This window comes from Grammomys surdaster, unplaced genomic scaffold (assembly GCF_004785775.1).
Source record: "Grammomys surdaster isolate TR1022 unplaced genomic scaffold, NIH_TR_1.0 342, whole genome shotgun sequence".
NCBI lineage: Eukaryota > Metazoa > Chordata > Mammalia > Rodentia > Muridae > Grammomys > Grammomys surdaster.
The window spans coordinates 472,757-487,468 of NW_021604761.1; the positions used below are offsets into that span (position 1 = coordinate 472,757).

At 50.2% G+C, this 14,712-nt stretch overlaps 3 protein-coding genes across 4 annotated transcripts; 2 read left to right on the forward strand and 1 right to left on the reverse strand.

The window, feature by feature from the left end:
• The first annotated feature begins 4,060 nt into the window (after window positions 1-4,060).
• Window positions 4,061-6,467, forward strand: LOC114630614 (cytochrome c1, heme protein, mitochondrial). Its single transcript, XM_028778858.1, has 7 exons — window positions 4,061-4,227; window positions 4,831-5,027; window positions 5,110-5,236; window positions 5,338-5,495; window positions 5,580-5,740; window positions 6,001-6,101; window positions 6,184-6,467. Exons 1-7 carry the CDS (start codon window positions 4,096-4,098, stop codon window positions 6,286-6,288), a joined length of 981 nt encoding a protein of 326 aa, XP_028634691.1. The 5' UTR covers window positions 4,061-4,095; the 3' UTR covers window positions 6,289-6,467.
• Window positions 6,468-7,161: 694 nt separating this feature from the next.
• Sharpin (SHANK associated RH domain interactor) lies at window positions 7,162-11,361 on the reverse strand. The gene is made up of 9 exons (XM_028778859.1): window positions 10,731-11,361; window positions 10,302-10,476; window positions 8,385-8,519; window positions 8,169-8,310; window positions 7,981-8,089; window positions 7,743-7,896; window positions 7,555-7,670; window positions 7,333-7,461; window positions 7,162-7,261 (listed from the first exon to the last, which is right to left on the reverse strand). Exons 1-8 carry the CDS (start codon window positions 10,926-10,928, stop codon window positions 7,345-7,347), a joined length of 1,146 nt encoding a protein of 381 aa, XP_028634692.1. The 5' UTR covers window positions 10,929-11,361; the 3' UTR covers window positions 7,162-7,261; window positions 7,333-7,344.
• A 189-nt stretch (window positions 11,362-11,550) lies between these two features.
• On the forward strand, window positions 11,551-14,666 carry Maf1 (MAF1 homolog, negative regulator of RNA polymerase III). Of its 2 annotated transcripts, XM_028778861.1 has the most exons (9): window positions 11,551-11,915; window positions 12,252-12,297; window positions 12,696-12,828; window positions 12,930-13,058; window positions 13,131-13,296; window positions 13,409-13,530; window positions 13,614-13,733; window positions 13,862-13,996; window positions 14,129-14,666. In XM_028778861.1, the coding sequence occupies exons 3-9, from the start codon at window positions 12,746-12,748 to the stop codon at window positions 14,148-14,150; spliced, it is 777 nt and encodes a 258-aa protein (XP_028634694.1). In that variant the 5' UTR covers window positions 11,551-11,915; window positions 12,252-12,297; window positions 12,696-12,745; the 3' UTR covers window positions 14,151-14,666. The 2 variants fall into 2 exon arrangements, with proteins under 2 accessions (XP_028634694.1, XP_028634693.1); XM_028778860.1 differs by lacking the exon at window positions 12,252-12,297.
• Window positions 14,667-14,712: the final 46 nt, after the last annotated feature.

Here is a 14,712-nt window from a genome sequence, read left to right on the forward strand (position 1 = left end):
GGGTCAGGCCCAGTTACTCCCTCTGTACTTCCAACTTTCAGATTAGGATATGAGCTCTCAGCAACTGCTTCAGTGTGATGCCTGCTCGTCTGCTGGCTTGCTTCCTGCCATGATAGTCATGGGCTCACCCTCTGAAACTGTAAGCAAGCTTCCAATTAAGTGCTTTCTGTTATGAAAATGCCTTGGGCATAGTATCTCTTCACAGGAATAGAAAACTAAAAAAGGCACTAATCAACACCTGCTGCCGTCCGTCTCGTGGCTAAGAGGCACATCAAGTGTGTGTGACACCATGTGAGGCTGAAGCTCTGGCTTGTAGTTCTCTAATAGTCAGAGCTAATGAACATCTTCTCATGTATTTATGGGTACTTTCTATCTCTCTTGTGTATGGTTTTCTTTTTCTTCTTTGTCTTGGGTTTTTTTCAAAATAGGGTTTCTCTGTGTATGACTGTTCTGGAACTTGCTCTGGAGACCGGCTGGCCTCCAGCTCACAAAACCCCACCTGCCACTGCCTCCCAAGTGCAGGAGATTGAAGATGCAAGCCACTGCTGCCCAGCTTGTATTTTTCATCTCTAGATCACACCAGAAAATGTTGTCATTTTAGCAACAGTAAGTCAGCCAACCTGTGAGCCATCTAATCCATTTTTCCTTGTTTTTATTAGTTGTGGAAGTTCTGAGCCAGGAGTTGTGTCATACACCTTTTATCTCTGATCCTCTGGGACTGGAGTTACAAATGGTTCTGAGCTGCCATGTGGATGCTGGGAATTGACTCCAGGTCCTCTGGGAAAGCAGCCAGTGCTCTTAGCATCTTACTGTATCTCCACCTTTGCTCTTTACATTTTTGAGTTATTTCATTCAAGAAAAATGATTTAAGAAGTCTAATTTATTAATGTTTCTTTGGTTATTTATGGTTTGGGTGTCCTGTATAAGAAACCATTGCCTAAAGCTAGGCTAGGTGGTGGTGCTACACGCCTTGAATCCCAGAACTCAGGAGACAGAAGCAAGAAGATTTCTGTGGGTTCAAGGCCAGTCTGGTCTACAGGATGAGTGTGATACTAGCCAGGGCGGCACAGAGAGAAAGCCTGTCTCAAACAAACAAACAGGAGGAGGAAGAGGAGGGGGGGAACGAAGGAAGGGAGGAACGAACCAACCAATCAACTGACCAACCATTGAGACCAATGATATTGCCCAGTAAGTAAAAATACCTGTTATCATGCCTAAAAATAGAGGGGTTGGTGAGATGGCTCAGAGCACTGGCTGCTGTTCCAGGAGTACTGGGTTCAATCTCAGCACCCACATGGTGGCTCACAACCATCTATAAGGGGGTCTGATGCCCTCTACTGGTGGCATGTCTGGCAAACAAGTCTCTGAAGCCATCCAAAAAGGAGAAACATACACATACACACACACAACACACTCTCTCTCTCTTACACTCACATACACTCACACACACATATTCTCTCTTACACACACACACTCACACACAGCACTCTCTCTTACACACACTCTCACACACATTCTCACACTCACACACACAGTCTCACACTCACACACACATACACTCTCTCACACACATACACACACACACTTTCTGTCTCTCTCTCTCTCTCTCTCACACACACACACACACACACACACACACAGAATTGGTAAAGCAAAGCTCTAACAACTTTTCTTCTCCCACAGCTTATATAGCTCAGCAGAATCTTTCAAGCAATATAAAAATTACAATGTAGTTATTTTCTGTTTTTCTTTAAGTGAATAATTCCAATGGGATTTTTTAAAATGGCATGCTCCTTAATATCTTTACATGATTAAATATTTTATATAGTATAGGTAAAAGAAAAATTATTCCCAAGAACCTACAAACAATTGTATCTAAGTCACTTGTGAACATATTAACAAAGTCTAAGCAAGCAAGGTATTTTCTTCTCAGTCAGTTTCTCTTACTAGAAGGCTGCTATTTGCTGTTACAAAGAAAGAGTCAATTATTTTATTATTTATTTTTAAAAGCAATCTTATTAAAATCTTGAAAGAATTACAAATCTAAATTTTTATATATAAAAACAGTCATTTCTATTTTAAATCCTCAGGGTGCACACCTACTCATTAATAATTTTTTTATTAAATCATATCAGGAAGCTGAGGGCAAAAATGGGTATGAGAAGTTAATCATCACCTTGCTCACCAGCACCAGACTTAGCAAGAAAGGCAGGTCAGTGAGTGCTAGATGGGCGACCATTGTTCTTGTTCCTTGACTTCAAAACATCCCTGGCTCAACTACTTAAACTGTGCCTTTCTGAACTTTTAAAAATTGTTCCCCAAGATTTTCTACATCAAAGCCACTACAAAACAAACAAACAACCCCAAGTGTTGGGATTAAAGGAATATGCCACCATGCTGAGCTTTATTTTATTTTTGTATGCATGATATGTGTGTGCATGTGCGTGTGTGTTTGCATGTATGCCATGGCATATCTGTGGAGATCAGAGAATCGACAAGAATCAGTTCTCAGCTTCTATCATGTGGATTCCACGAACTGAACTCAGGTCCTCAAGTTTGGTGACAAGCACCCTTACCTGATGTCGCATCTCACTAGCCTTTTTGTTGTTTTCTGGTTTTTTTCAAGGTAGGGTTTCTCTGTGTAGCCAAGCTGTGTAGACGAGGGTGGCCTTAGAGGTCCGACTGTAATCTGTTTGCTGTTCTTACCATGTTGTCTTGACTGGCCTGGTATTTTTTTATGTAGCTCAGGCTGGCCTTGAGTTCTTGGCAGTTTTCCTACCTCAGCTTCCCTAATGCTGGAACTATATGGAGAAGCCACCAGGACAGTTTTATTTGTTTTTGTTTTTACTGTACTTTAAAAGTTAGATTTTCTTTTAATGTGGGGGAGCATATGTGTGTGGTGGATATGGAACTCAAAATTTTGTGCACACCAGGCAAACAGTCAACCGAATTACATACTTTAAATTAAATATCCTCCAGTACTTAGAACATTTTGAGAACAGAGGATTTGAGTCTAATGCAGGGCTTCCTCAGGGATACTTTCTAATAATTTATTCTTCATTTCCAGTTTACAAGTCAGGCTTTCTTTTTTTTTTTTTAAGATTTATTTATTTATTATATATGAATACACTGTAGCTGTCTTCAGACACACCAGAAGAGGGCATCAGATCTCATTACAGATGGTTGTGAGCCACCATGTGGTTGCTGGGATTTGAACTCAGGACCTCTGGAAGTGCAGTCAGTGCTCTTAACCACTGAGCCATCTCTCCAGCCCCAAGTCAGGCTTTCTTGTTTCTTTCTTTCTTTTTTCTTTCTTTTCTTTTCTTTTCTTTTCTTTTTTTTTTTTTTGGTTTTTTTTCGAGACAGGGTTTCTCTGTGTAGCCCTGGCTGTCCTGGAACTCACTTGGTAGACCAGGCTGGCCTCGAACTCAGAAATCCGCCTGCCTTTGCCTCCCAAGTGCTGGGATTAAAGGCGTGCGCCACCACCGCCCAGCTTATACATGCTGTCAACTTAGATTTTTAAAAAAGTAGCACCAAGGGCCACAGTGATCTGTCCCTTACTTTAAAAGAGCTTATATCCAGAGGGAGCTGCAGCTTATCTTTGTGATGGACAGGTACCCCCACTTAGATATGTTCTCAGTAAGAAAGCTGAATTATGGAGTTTATATGAGTGTTTAAAAAAAATTAGTCAGGGAGAGTTTCTATGCCAGGTCGCCTGTGGATCGGAGGAACGACGTAGAGAGCCTCTACTAACCCCACACTGAGCACAGATGGGCAAGCCACTCTATGCTCTCAGAAGACTGTCCAGTGGCTCAACTGGAAGGACGGGATTCGCAGGGCCAAGGTGAAGAAACAGGAAATATAGTAGAGAAGATAGATAAAATTAAAAAACAAAACAAACAAAAACCAGATGGTGTTATTGTAATTAGAATTGGGGCCAGGCTCAACCTGGACTAGAGGAACTGGGCAAGGGACAGCCCTGGCCCACTATCCAGCTCCGCCTAGGCCCGCCCACTGTGTGGCTCTCGCGTGGTCTGAGTTCTCGTCGGCCCGCAGGGGCCGACGGGAACGGCGGCCGCACTAAAGAGGGCCGACATGGCGGCGGCGGCGGCGGCTTCGCTTCGCCGGTCGGTGCTGGGCCCGCGGGGCGTGGGGCTTCCAGGTGCAAGCGCTCCGGGCCTGCTGGGCGGCGCGCGGCCCCGGCATCTTCCATTGAGGACACCGCAGGTGAGTACTGGCGCGGGCCCGGTCCATCGCGCGCCCCTCAGCCCTGAAGGTCACGGCGGGGAGGCTCAGGGCGCGCGCCGGCATCGGTCTCCTACATTCCTCCTACGACTCGGCAGGGTCCCCGCTGACGGGCCGGCACACTCGGGAAGCCAGTCTGGGTGCCCACGCCTTGGAACGTCAGGGCATGTTGCTCTGAGCCCAGGGTCCGGCTGTGGTGGGGTCGGGACGGGAGATGCCTGCGAAGGGCTCGCCCAGAACGACTCCCGAAGCCAGCTGTCTTGACCTGGCTGATGCCCTGAAGTGACCCCAGCCTGACCTCAGCGGGCTGCGGGTGACCTTGATCTGCTGCAGTCCTCTGTCACTTAGGCTTGTCTCCTGGTTTAAGTTCCACGAGCATTCTTCATTTGCCCTACAGAGCCGAGCTGTGGCCGAGGAGTGGGCTGCAGTGAGGGATCCAGCAGGCAGTGGACATAGTGTGCCTTTGGCGCTCTGCGGGCGGTGGTGGCCAGTGCTGGGCGGAGGTTGACCTAAGAGATGGGCGTTCATTCAGATCCCCAGGTGGGCTGGTGGGGTCTTGGCAGGTGCTGAGCGGGACTCTTGCAGGCAGTGTCCTTGTCCTCGAAGTCTGGCCCTTCTCGAGGCCGAAAGGTGATGCTATCAGCGTTGGGCATGCTGGCAGCAGGGGGTGCAGGGCTAGCTGTGGCCCTTCATTCTGCTGTGAGTGCCAGTGACCTGGAGCTGCACCCCCCCAGCTACCCATGGTCTCACCGTGGCCTCCTTTCCTCCTTGGACCACACCAGGTGGGTGTGTAGCGGCGGGCTGGGGGTGGAAGTTTCTGGGTGAATTGGAATCTTCAGTTCATCTAATCCTTTCTGTCTTTAGCATTCGTAGAGGTTTCCAGGTATACAAGCAGGTGTGCTCTTCCTGCCACAGCATGGATTATGTGGCTTACCGCCACCTGGTGGGAGTGTGCTACACGGAGGAGGAAGCCAAGGCGCTGGCTGAGGAGGTGCGGGGGAGTGGGGGGGAGCAAGAGAAGGTGGAGGATATAGGGATTGTGGCTTCAAACTGTGAGGGATTGAAAGACTGTGATGGGGTTCTTGGTGGCAGGTGGAGGTCCAGGATGGCCCTAATGAGGATGGGGAGATGTTCATGAGGCCAGGGAAGCTGTCTGACTATTTTCCAAAACCATACCCCAACCCTGAGGCTGCAAGAGCTGCTAACAATGGAGCTTTACCCCCTGACCTCAGCTACATCGTTCGAGCTAGGTACTTGGGCTGCCCAGAGTGTGGGGCTAGAAATGGAGGGAAGTCAGCTTTGTGTTAAAGACTAAACCGTGGGTCTGGTTCTAGGCATGGTGGTGAGGACTATGTATTTTCCTTGCTCACTGGCTACTGTGAGCCCCCCACTGGGGTGTCATTGCGAGAAGGCCTCTATTTCAACCCTTACTTTCCCGGCCAGGCCATTGGCATGGCTCCTCCCATCTACACAGAAGTCTTGGAGTATGATGATGGTGAGTTTCCTTTACCATGGGTCCTCTCCTACTCCTAGCATGCTTCCCCAATATGCCCGGGTCTGGAGGTCTATCTGCCTTCTCACCTGGAATGCTTTTTGACTGCATATCTAAAAAGACTTTGGAGACAGCTTTCTTAGTCCTGTAAGGTTCCTATCCCTTTGAAGTCAATGGATATGGCTAATCCCTGCCTCTGTGCACTGAGGGTTACCCTGGATTGGCCCAAGCCCCCACAGGTAGCCTATTTTTTCTTGTCCCAGGCACCCCAGCTACCATGTCACAAGTAGCCAAGGACGTTGCCACCTTCCTTCGCTGGGCATCAGAGCCAGAGCATGACCATCGAAAACGCATGGGGCTCAAGGTAAAGGGTTTGGCAAGGGTCAAAGTGGGCAATGAAAAAGCGTCTTTCCTGTGTATCTTTTCTGAGCTTTCTTTGTTCCCAGATGTTGTTGATGATGGGCTTGCTGCTGCCCCTGACTTATGCCATCAAGCGGCATAAGTGGTCAGTCCTGAAGAGTCGAAAGCTGGCTTATCGGCCACCCAAGTGACCCTGTTCAGTATCTGCTTGTCATCTTGCCTGAACAAGCTCTCAGCAGCCCAGGAACAGTCCGAGGCCTTTTCAGGCCTGGCCCCTTTTCGTCAAATATGAGGGCCAGGAGACCAGACTCTTGCTTCTGATCTTCCTTCAGCCCTCACTGTGGGAATAAATTAAGTTTCTCAACATACACATTTTAGCTGTTCAATGACTGAAGCACACATTTCAGTGGAACCCTGGAACCCATATTTCTCCACAATATTGTTTTCTATACTGCCCAGTATCTGGGAGTTATTGAATGGGACAGAATGCAAAAACTGGCTAAGAGCAGCACTCTTTGCATGGGAGAGATGCTAGGTGGTTAAGAGCACTAGCTGTCCTTCCAGAGGACCTGGGTTCAGTTCCCAGCAATCACACAGTGGCTCAATCACTAGATTCATGAAGCGTCTTGGTACCTAGAGCAGTGTGATAGATGATTGTCAGGAAGATCACAAAGGCAGGAGACTCAAGACTCCCAGTGCTAAAACACCCTAAGTGGGGAAGGAAAAATACTGTTCTGCTATTGGTATAGTTGCTGAAGCAGCTAAAAGTAATGTTGATTGCAATATAGGAGGGTTTGAGAAGGGCAACAATAGGGCCAGGGTTAGTGAGAGGAACTGTTAGCAGGTCAGCAGTATGGAGAACCCCCATAGGCTCAGAGGCTCTGGTCCCAGTATTCTGTTCTATGACCACTGGGACTAAGTATACTGGATTCTAAGTATATTCTTCAGCAGTCTCCTGGTTGTAGTTTGGGGAACCCCACCAGCTACTAATGCACAGAACCTTGTTTCCTTGCTCTCAGGGAGCTAGGGTAGTGCAACTCCACATCCAAGACTAGAACACAGGCTAGCTCTTACGTGTCTTTAATTACTGGCTTGTGTCCCCAACAAGCAGCAGTCAAATGGTGGTGGTTGGGCCTGTGACAGGAGGGCCACGTTCTCTGTAACCTGAGGAAGAAGATAGGTTATTCCTGTTTATTCTACACTATATCCCCTCACCCCCACCCAGCCTCTGGTACCTTTGGTGGCTTCTAAGTGGAAGCTGAAGTAAGGGGATCCCAAGCACAGGGCCTTTGGGTACTACACATCTCACAGCCAGGGCGGTTTGAGGCATTGATGAAGGTGCAGGAAGGGCAAGACCAGCCAGGCTAGGAAGGCAGGAAGACTGTTGATGCTTCTTAGTCTTCCAATGCCCACAGCTGCCCATATCTGGCCCACACCCAAACTGGTTATTTGCCCACCTGAGGGGGACTTGGGAGACTGGAACTGGATGGCTGGAGGTTATGAGGCAGCTCCAATGACTGAGGAAACAGGCATCCTAATTTCCTATCCACCTTGGAGTTTTGAAGGCTGTGTCCTGTAATAGAGGAGAAGGCTCAGGGCCACCTCAAGACTACACCCCACCTCTCTTACCCCATTAAGTACTAACCTGAAGCTTCTCGGGGGGCTGAGAGCAAGTAAAGAAAAGCAGGATCCCCATCTTGAGAGACCCCATAGGAAGCAAGGCTTCGTTCAGGCATACACAGGCACCGCCCAATGACCCAGCGCTGCACAGCTGGTGGGAAACCGAACTCTGAGAACACCTGAGGCCAGAACATCAGGGCTAGGCAGTGTCACTCACCCAGGATCCCTGCTGTACACAGGAGATTCCCGACGCCCATGCTCACCTGTTCCTGGAGGGCTGCAATGGAGCAGTGTGGGTGGATCTGCAGTGAGACATGGGCAGACGATGAAGAGGACAAGACCGATGTGGCATCTTCAACTGTGACTTGCAGCCTGGGTCAGAATATAGATCAGGGTGTTGATAGTTAACCTGGGAAGGTTAGAAAGGCAGATAAGCAAGACCAGGCCTTACCTTATGGGACCTGATGGGAACCAGGCCTCCATGAGCTGGACATTGAGAGCCACATGATGCTGTGCCAGGATTGCTGCCACTTGGGCTGCTGCTTTCTCATCCCCACCTGCTATGGCCTGGGCCAGGCGTGTAGCCAGCTCTTCTACAGGGAGAAAAGACAGCTATCACAACTAGACACCAGCCACAGCCCCCCAAGTCCTTCCAGTTTGTCTTTACCTTTTTTTAAGTTTCCAGAACTTTGAGGAGGATCCACCTCAGGTTGGGTTGCTTTAGGTATTTGAGCCACAGAAGAACATGGTGGAGAAATGGGGCACATTGCTCGGGCTGGGGCCGGGGCTGGGCTGCCACTGCCTAAGAGGGAAGATGTGGATTAGGCTAGTGGTCTCCAACCTCAGATTTTTAGGACCTTTGCTTTCTCTGCCTCATTCCACTATCCTTAGGCCATAATTCAGGCTAAATCTTCCTCTCCCGGCCTTGGCCCCCAAAACAAAAACAACTCTCAGTTGGAGAGAGATGGGGCTTTTTTTTTTATATAGCCTGGGTGTTTTGGAATTCACTCTGTAGACCAGGCTGGCCTTAAACTCAGAGATCCGCCTGCTTCTGCCTCCTGAGTTGCTGGGATTAAAAGCACGGACCACCACTGCCTGGCTTAAAATGCTTTTCATACAGACACAGACCTGAGAGTTCAAATTCCCCAGACCATATAAAGCCAAGAATGGAAGTGTAGATCTGTAATCCTAGTGTTCATATGAGTTGGGGGTAGAGGCAAGAGAATACTCAGAAACTTTCGGGATTCGGGAAACTACCCTAGCTTATAAGGAGGCTAAACAGTAGAGACTCTTCAACAAGGTGGAGAGTGAGGACTGACACTTGAGGTTGTCCCAAGATTCCCTATGCACATGAATGCCTCTCTATACAAATACATGCACACCAAAGACACAAACACACACACACACAGGAAAAAGAAAAAAAGTAGTGCCCAGTTGGATGGTACACATCTATAACACCAACACTCTGGATGCACAGGTAAGAGGCTCACTGACAATTCAAAGCCAACTTAGGCTACACAGTGAATTTGAGATCAGCCTGGAATTCACATTGAGACCTTGTCACAAAGAACAGTATTAAGGGCCGAGTACACATATCTGGCAAATGAATGACAAGAGAAAGTCTCTTTTTCAACAGTAAGTTACCCAGGTTCTCTTATGTCAGTTTCAGGTCTTCCTCAGGTATTTGTAGGCTTTCCTACCTCTTCCCAGGGCACTGTCTACATCAGTGGTTCTCAACCTGTGGATTTCAATGCTTTTGGGAGTCGAATGACCCTTTCACAGGGGTCACCTAAGGCCACTGGAAAACAGATACTTACAATTCATAACAGCAAAATTACAGTTATGAAAGTAGCAATAAAAGTAAATTTGTGGCTGGAGGCATCACCACAATGTGAAGAACTGTATTAATGGGTTGAAGCATTAGGAAGGTTGAGAACCACTGGTCTACATCCAAACCCCCCCCTTTTCCCCAAGATAGGGTTTCTCTGTGTAGTCCTGGCTGTCCTGGAACTCAGAAATCCGCCTGCCTCTGCCTCCCAAGTGCTGAGATTAAAGGCATGTGCACCCTGCCCAGTGCTCTCTTTTCTGTATGCTTCTCCTGATGACTTTGGGTGACCTCTCCAACTCCCAGCCTTTACCTCTCCAGAGTTTCTGCCATGTCCATGCTTTTCCAAGCAGGCACTGTGTCAAGCCTCACACTAAGTGGTTCTTCTAGCTCAGTCTTAATCACTAACTCTTCCATTTGAAGAGACCACAAGATCTATCTAATTCCATCTCCTAAGATCCTCTGGCCTTTGCAGCCTTGCCTGCACCACTCCATGTAACTGCAGAGTCTCTTATCTTTAAGTCTCTGTTATTTTTCCACGGAATACAATTCCATTGTTCTTAAACTCTCAGTCCTGCAGCAATGCTTGCTCTTTTTTCACTTGTCTGGTACTACTGGTGTCAGCTCTTGAACCTCTTATTTCTCCACTTTCTTCCTCTTGGAAGTCTTCCTAGATGCCCAGCTTTTCCCATCACTACCCTCAACCACGACCAGGAGGCCCGGACTTATTCAAATAAGCATTTATTCCACAACACTGACCATTTTGTCCTTCTGCGGTGGCGTCTCGCACCAGTGCTGCCCACTGCTGTGCTTCCTCGGAGTCGAGGAAGTGCACACTGAAGGTTCCAGGACCTCCAGGTGGAGGCTGCAGCTCGTGTTGGTTAGGCCCACGGACGGTATAGCAAATGGACTCTAAGGGCCATTCTAAACTGACCTGAAAAGGGAAAGAGTACTCGGTCAGTGGTTCCTCTTCATTACCCACACGAACATGAAAGGGAAAGGAAATAGGTAATTTTTACGGTCCTAAACCTTTCTTGCCTGTTATCTTACGAATTCTTCACAAGATTTGTAAGTCAGGTATCAGCATTATTCCCACTTTTACAGGAAATCAAAGGAAAATAACTGCTTAAGGACTGTCGTCAAGGTAATCGAGAGAAGGTTGATTACAGCATCCGGGCCCGCACTCACCGCCCCTGGCTCGGTGCCTAACAGTCCCAGCCGGAAGCGTCCAGGCCGCTCAGGGTCGGCTTTCAACTGTAGCTTCCGCAGCTGCGCTTCGGCATCCTGCCCAGCGCCTAGAGGTCTCACCGCGGCGTGCACTGCTAGGAGCACTACAGGTGAGGCAGGGTCTGCAGCCACTGCCGCACCGCCGGCGGGCGGCGACATTTCTGGTCCGGCGGAGTCCTGACGCTCCCAGAGCGCTTCCGTGATATAGAACTGTCGAGTGCTTCCGCCGTCCAGAAACTCGAACTATGAGACTAGGTTCCGGATGCGCCAGAGCGTGGAGAACAAGAAGGAACTAGTGCTGCGCACTACCAAAGCCTGATAGCTCGCTAAGCTATAGAGATGGTCCAAGGATCTCCAGGCACAGTCCGGCCACACTAGTCACGTTTCAGCAGGACTCCGGGACAGTGTCAAAGACCGATCACCGGTCACAAAAAGAAGGCAAGGATGGACTTTTCTCAAAGGTTCAAACGAACGATAGCTGCTGCCCGACATAAGACAATACCGGTTCTCGCAGCGAACCAGGCGCGAATACACACAAACACACACACACAAACACAGTAGGCGCACTTCGTAACCGTGCACCACTCTAGGAAGAAGGTTGGCTCTTGGGGGCGGGGCGGGTATGGCCCTAACCAATGAACACTAAGAGGGGAGGCGGGTTCGTAAGCGAGGGCGAGACAGACAAGCAATACAGCCAGTAGAATCGGAAGGTAAAGCTGAGTGGCGGAGAACTCCCCCAATAAGGTTTCTCGTGGTCTGGACCCTGTGGCTAGAGTGGACCATTCAGAGGAGTGGGGTTGGGCCCGTCGGACGCTTGTTGTTGTCGGGTCGGGGGAGGCGGAGGTCGCTGTTTAGCTCTCTGGCTGGTGCGATCTCGGCGGTCCGCGGCAGGTCGGTCGCGAAAGCGGGCGCTGCAGGGGGGCGAGGCTATGTCGCGGCTGCAGCCCGTCTGGGCCGGCAGGGCCTGGAGTAACGGGACGTCGCCGCGAAGCTTCTTCCCCCGGATACAGTGCGGCCCGAGTGGAGGCCGCGGCGCCGCCCTCCAGTCCTGAGGAACCCGCGCTGCGCGAAGCCGCGCTGCCGTCACCTCGGCACCGACACTAAGCAACCCGGCTATCCTGGCTTGATCTAGCCCATTTCTGGCAGGTGGGTGTCCTCCTTGTGCTCTAAGCGGTCCGGGCTTGCGGGAACCACAGTCCCCGGCGGGCCGCGCGCTGCTGCAGTGTCTCATGGGACTTGTAGTTCTAACGCTGCCTGGGGCTGGAGCGTCTCTCTTGGTGCACTGCCTCCTGGGGATTGTAGTTTCCCGCTGCGAATCTGCTGGTGCCTCTAGGCTTGCAGGGCAGCAATGCTAGGAGACCACTGGCCTGAGCCAGCAAAGGCGGTATGCCCGTCCGTCCTGCACACTTCGACATACGAAGTACGAATTAGACATACTTGCAAATAAAACTGAAGGACTCATGGATTTCCTCTTCTTGCCAGGAAGCAGCGAAGCAACCCATAGAACCAGGGAAGAGCTCCCATACAGGTGACTCTCAAGGCTCAAAACCCCAGATGCCCGGTTCCAAACCGGATAACAGGTTCTTACCCTATTTGAGAACCTTACTACAGTCTAGGGTGCCTGCAGAATGCTGATGTGGGTAGGAATGTCGAGAGTGAGTGGGCCCCCCAAGTCAGCCCCAGTACTCATACGTGTAGGAGGACTTGGGGTTGAGCTAGAACCTGGACATGCCATCTTCAGGTGACAGGATCATCTCCCTCTCAGCCAATGCTGAGTTCTCAGGGGCAGGTAAGATGAGGAAGAAGGGCTATGTGATGGACTCAAGGTTAGACTGAGCTGCAGACAGTAGTCTGCTAGTGGATGGAAAAGCTGAAAGCACAGCCCTTTGGAGCTAGGTAGCCATACCTGGCTTCTCACATTCCCAGGTAGTGCTGCACTAGTCCCACTCGCACAAGAAGCTCCCTTCCCAAAGGACATGAAGCTATTGGAGAACTCCAGCTTTGAGGCCATCAACTCACAGTTGACAGTGGAGACTGGAGATGCCCATATTATTGGCAGGTGAGGCTGGAGGCTCTGGGGATCAGTCTATCAAAGGTTGCTGTCTTAGCCCCTAAGTCCGCAGGGTTAGCGTGCTTCATGATTCTCTCTGCGGTCTTTAGGATTGAAAGCTACTCATGTAAGATGGCAGGAGATGATAAACATATGTTCAAGCAGTTCTGCCAGGAGGGCCAGCCCCATGTGTTGGAGGCACTGTCCCCACCCCAAACTTCAGGCCTCAGTCCCAGCAGGTAAGCAGAAACGGAGACTGCCTTCTGGGGTATGTGGGACAGTGGGCAAGGCTGACATTTATCTCTGTCCAGGCTGAGCAAGAGCCAGGGTGGTGAGGATGAAAGTCCCCTAAGTGACAAGTGCAGCCGCAAGACCCTGTTCTATCTGATTGCCACCCTCAATGAGTCCTTCCGGCCAGACTATGACTTTAGCACAGCCAGAAGTCATGAATTCAGCCGGGAGCCAAGCCTCCGCTGGGTAAGGATTAACAGAAGGGCCCAAAACCACATGGTCATTATCATTGCCTTCTCCATTTGGGTTCTACCTGCTGCCCTGTCCCCTTGTCATCCCTGACTGTAACCTCCTGTAGGTGGTAAATGCAGTCAACTGCAGCCTGTTTTCAGCTGTTCGAGAAGACTTCAAGGCCCTGAAGCCACAGCTGTGGAATGCAGTGGATGAGGAAATCTGTTTGGCTGAATGTGACATCTACAGGTGAGCTCCTGTCTTCGCAGCTGGACATGGCAGGTGTGTGTGGCAGTGGGAACCTCATACTTCTGCTTTTTTTTGCTCTTCAGCTATAACCCAGATCTAGACTCAGACCCCTTTGGGGAAGATGGAAGCCTCTGGTCATTCAACTACTTCTTTTACAACAAGCGACTTAAACGGATTGTCTTCTTTAGCTGCCGCTCCATCAGGTTGGTACCATCTTACCTCGCCTTCTCCAGCTCCCTCTTCAACTCACACCATTCCTTAACTGGGTCTGCTCTCCCTGGGACAGCCTGGGATAGGAGATCCTAAGTCTGGTGTCTCTGTCCCCACCCAGTGGCTCCACCTACACACCCTCAGAGGCAGGCAATGCACTCGACTTGGAACTGGGGGCAGAAGAGGTTGATGAAGAGAGTGGAGGTGGAGGTGGTGAGGGCAGGGCAGAAGAGACCAGCACCATGGAGGAAGACAGGTGTGGTGGTGTGGTGGCTGTGGCCATGGCCCTATCCTTGGGAGCCTGGAATGGGTGGGACAGATCAGGGTTCCTTCTGCCTGGTGTAGGTGCTATCTCCTAAAGGCCTGTTGTGTGCCAACTTCTGCCCAGGGTTCCAGTGATCTGTATGTGATGAGGAGGAGTGGAGGTCTCAGCTTCATCCAGCTTCGACCAGTGCCTGGACCTGCCTACCTGAGGAGCTCCAGAGCCTCCCCAGATGCCGGCTATGCCTTGGCACTGCCACCATCCTGGCGCTGCCCAAGGCTATACCTGCCTAGCCCTTTGGTTTCAGCCTGTGGATGTCCATTTACCCCTGCAGGCTCCTACTGCCCATGCTGTGGCTGGATTAAACAGCACGGGGTCTGATAGAAAAAGTGACTGCTCTGCACCAACAGTCTGTCACAGACAGGACAGCTGGACCACAGAGTTTATTTTTGTATTTCTTACTGGGCCTGTACACTCCAGCTCTAAGGGCCAGTAGTTTGAAGCCCTATAAGTGGTGCCCAGTGTTTATGGGACCTGGTCTTTGACCAGCCCCTCGTGCCCACTTTTGCCCCACCCCCACCCCACTTCACCAGGTGGGCCACATGCACTGAGTGTCACTTTGCTGCAGCTCATTTGTTTCCAATAAAAGTTTCTGTGACTTAGATGGAACCTGGGAGTTTGTGGGGGCGGGGCCTGCGTCGTGGGGCGGG

Excerpts from the sequence above, each read along its gene's own strand:
- Sharpin (XM_028778859.1), bottom strand. The coding sequence starts at position 10,928 with ATGTCGCCGCCCGCCGGCGGTGCGGCAGTGGCTGCAGACCCTGCCTCA. Across the intron at positions 10,477-10,730 it reads TAGGCACCGAGCCAGGGGCG|GTCAGTTTAGAATGGCCCTT; the intron begins GTGAGTGCGGGC and ends TTCCCTTTTCAG. Across the intron at positions 8,090-8,168 it reads TTCCCATCAGGTCCCATAAG|GCTGCAAGTCACAGTTGAAG; the intron begins GTAAGGCCTGGT and ends ATTCTGACCCAG.
- LOC114630614 (XM_028778858.1), top strand. The coding sequence starts at position 4,096 with ATGGCGGCGGCGGCGGCGGCTTCGCTTCGCCGGTCGGTGCTGGGCCCG. Across the intron at positions 5,496-5,579 it reads AGCTACATCGTTCGAGCTAG|GCATGGTGGTGAGGACTATG; the intron begins GTACTTGGGCTG and ends GTCTGGTTCTAG. Across the intron at positions 5,741-6,000 it reads AGTCTTGGAGTATGATGATG|GCACCCCAGCTACCATGTCA; the intron begins GTGAGTTTCCTT and ends TTCTTGTCCCAG.
- Maf1 (XM_028778861.1), top strand. The coding sequence starts at position 12,746 with ATGAAGCTATTGGAGAACTCCAGCTTTGAGGCCATCAACTCACAGTTG. Across the intron at positions 13,059-13,130 it reads TCAGGCCTCAGTCCCAGCAG|GCTGAGCAAGAGCCAGGGTG; the intron begins GTAAGCAGAAAC and ends ATCTCTGTCCAG. Across the intron at positions 13,997-14,128 it reads AGCACCATGGAGGAAGACAG|GGTTCCAGTGATCTGTATGT; the intron begins GTGTGGTGGTGT and ends ACTTCTGCCCAG.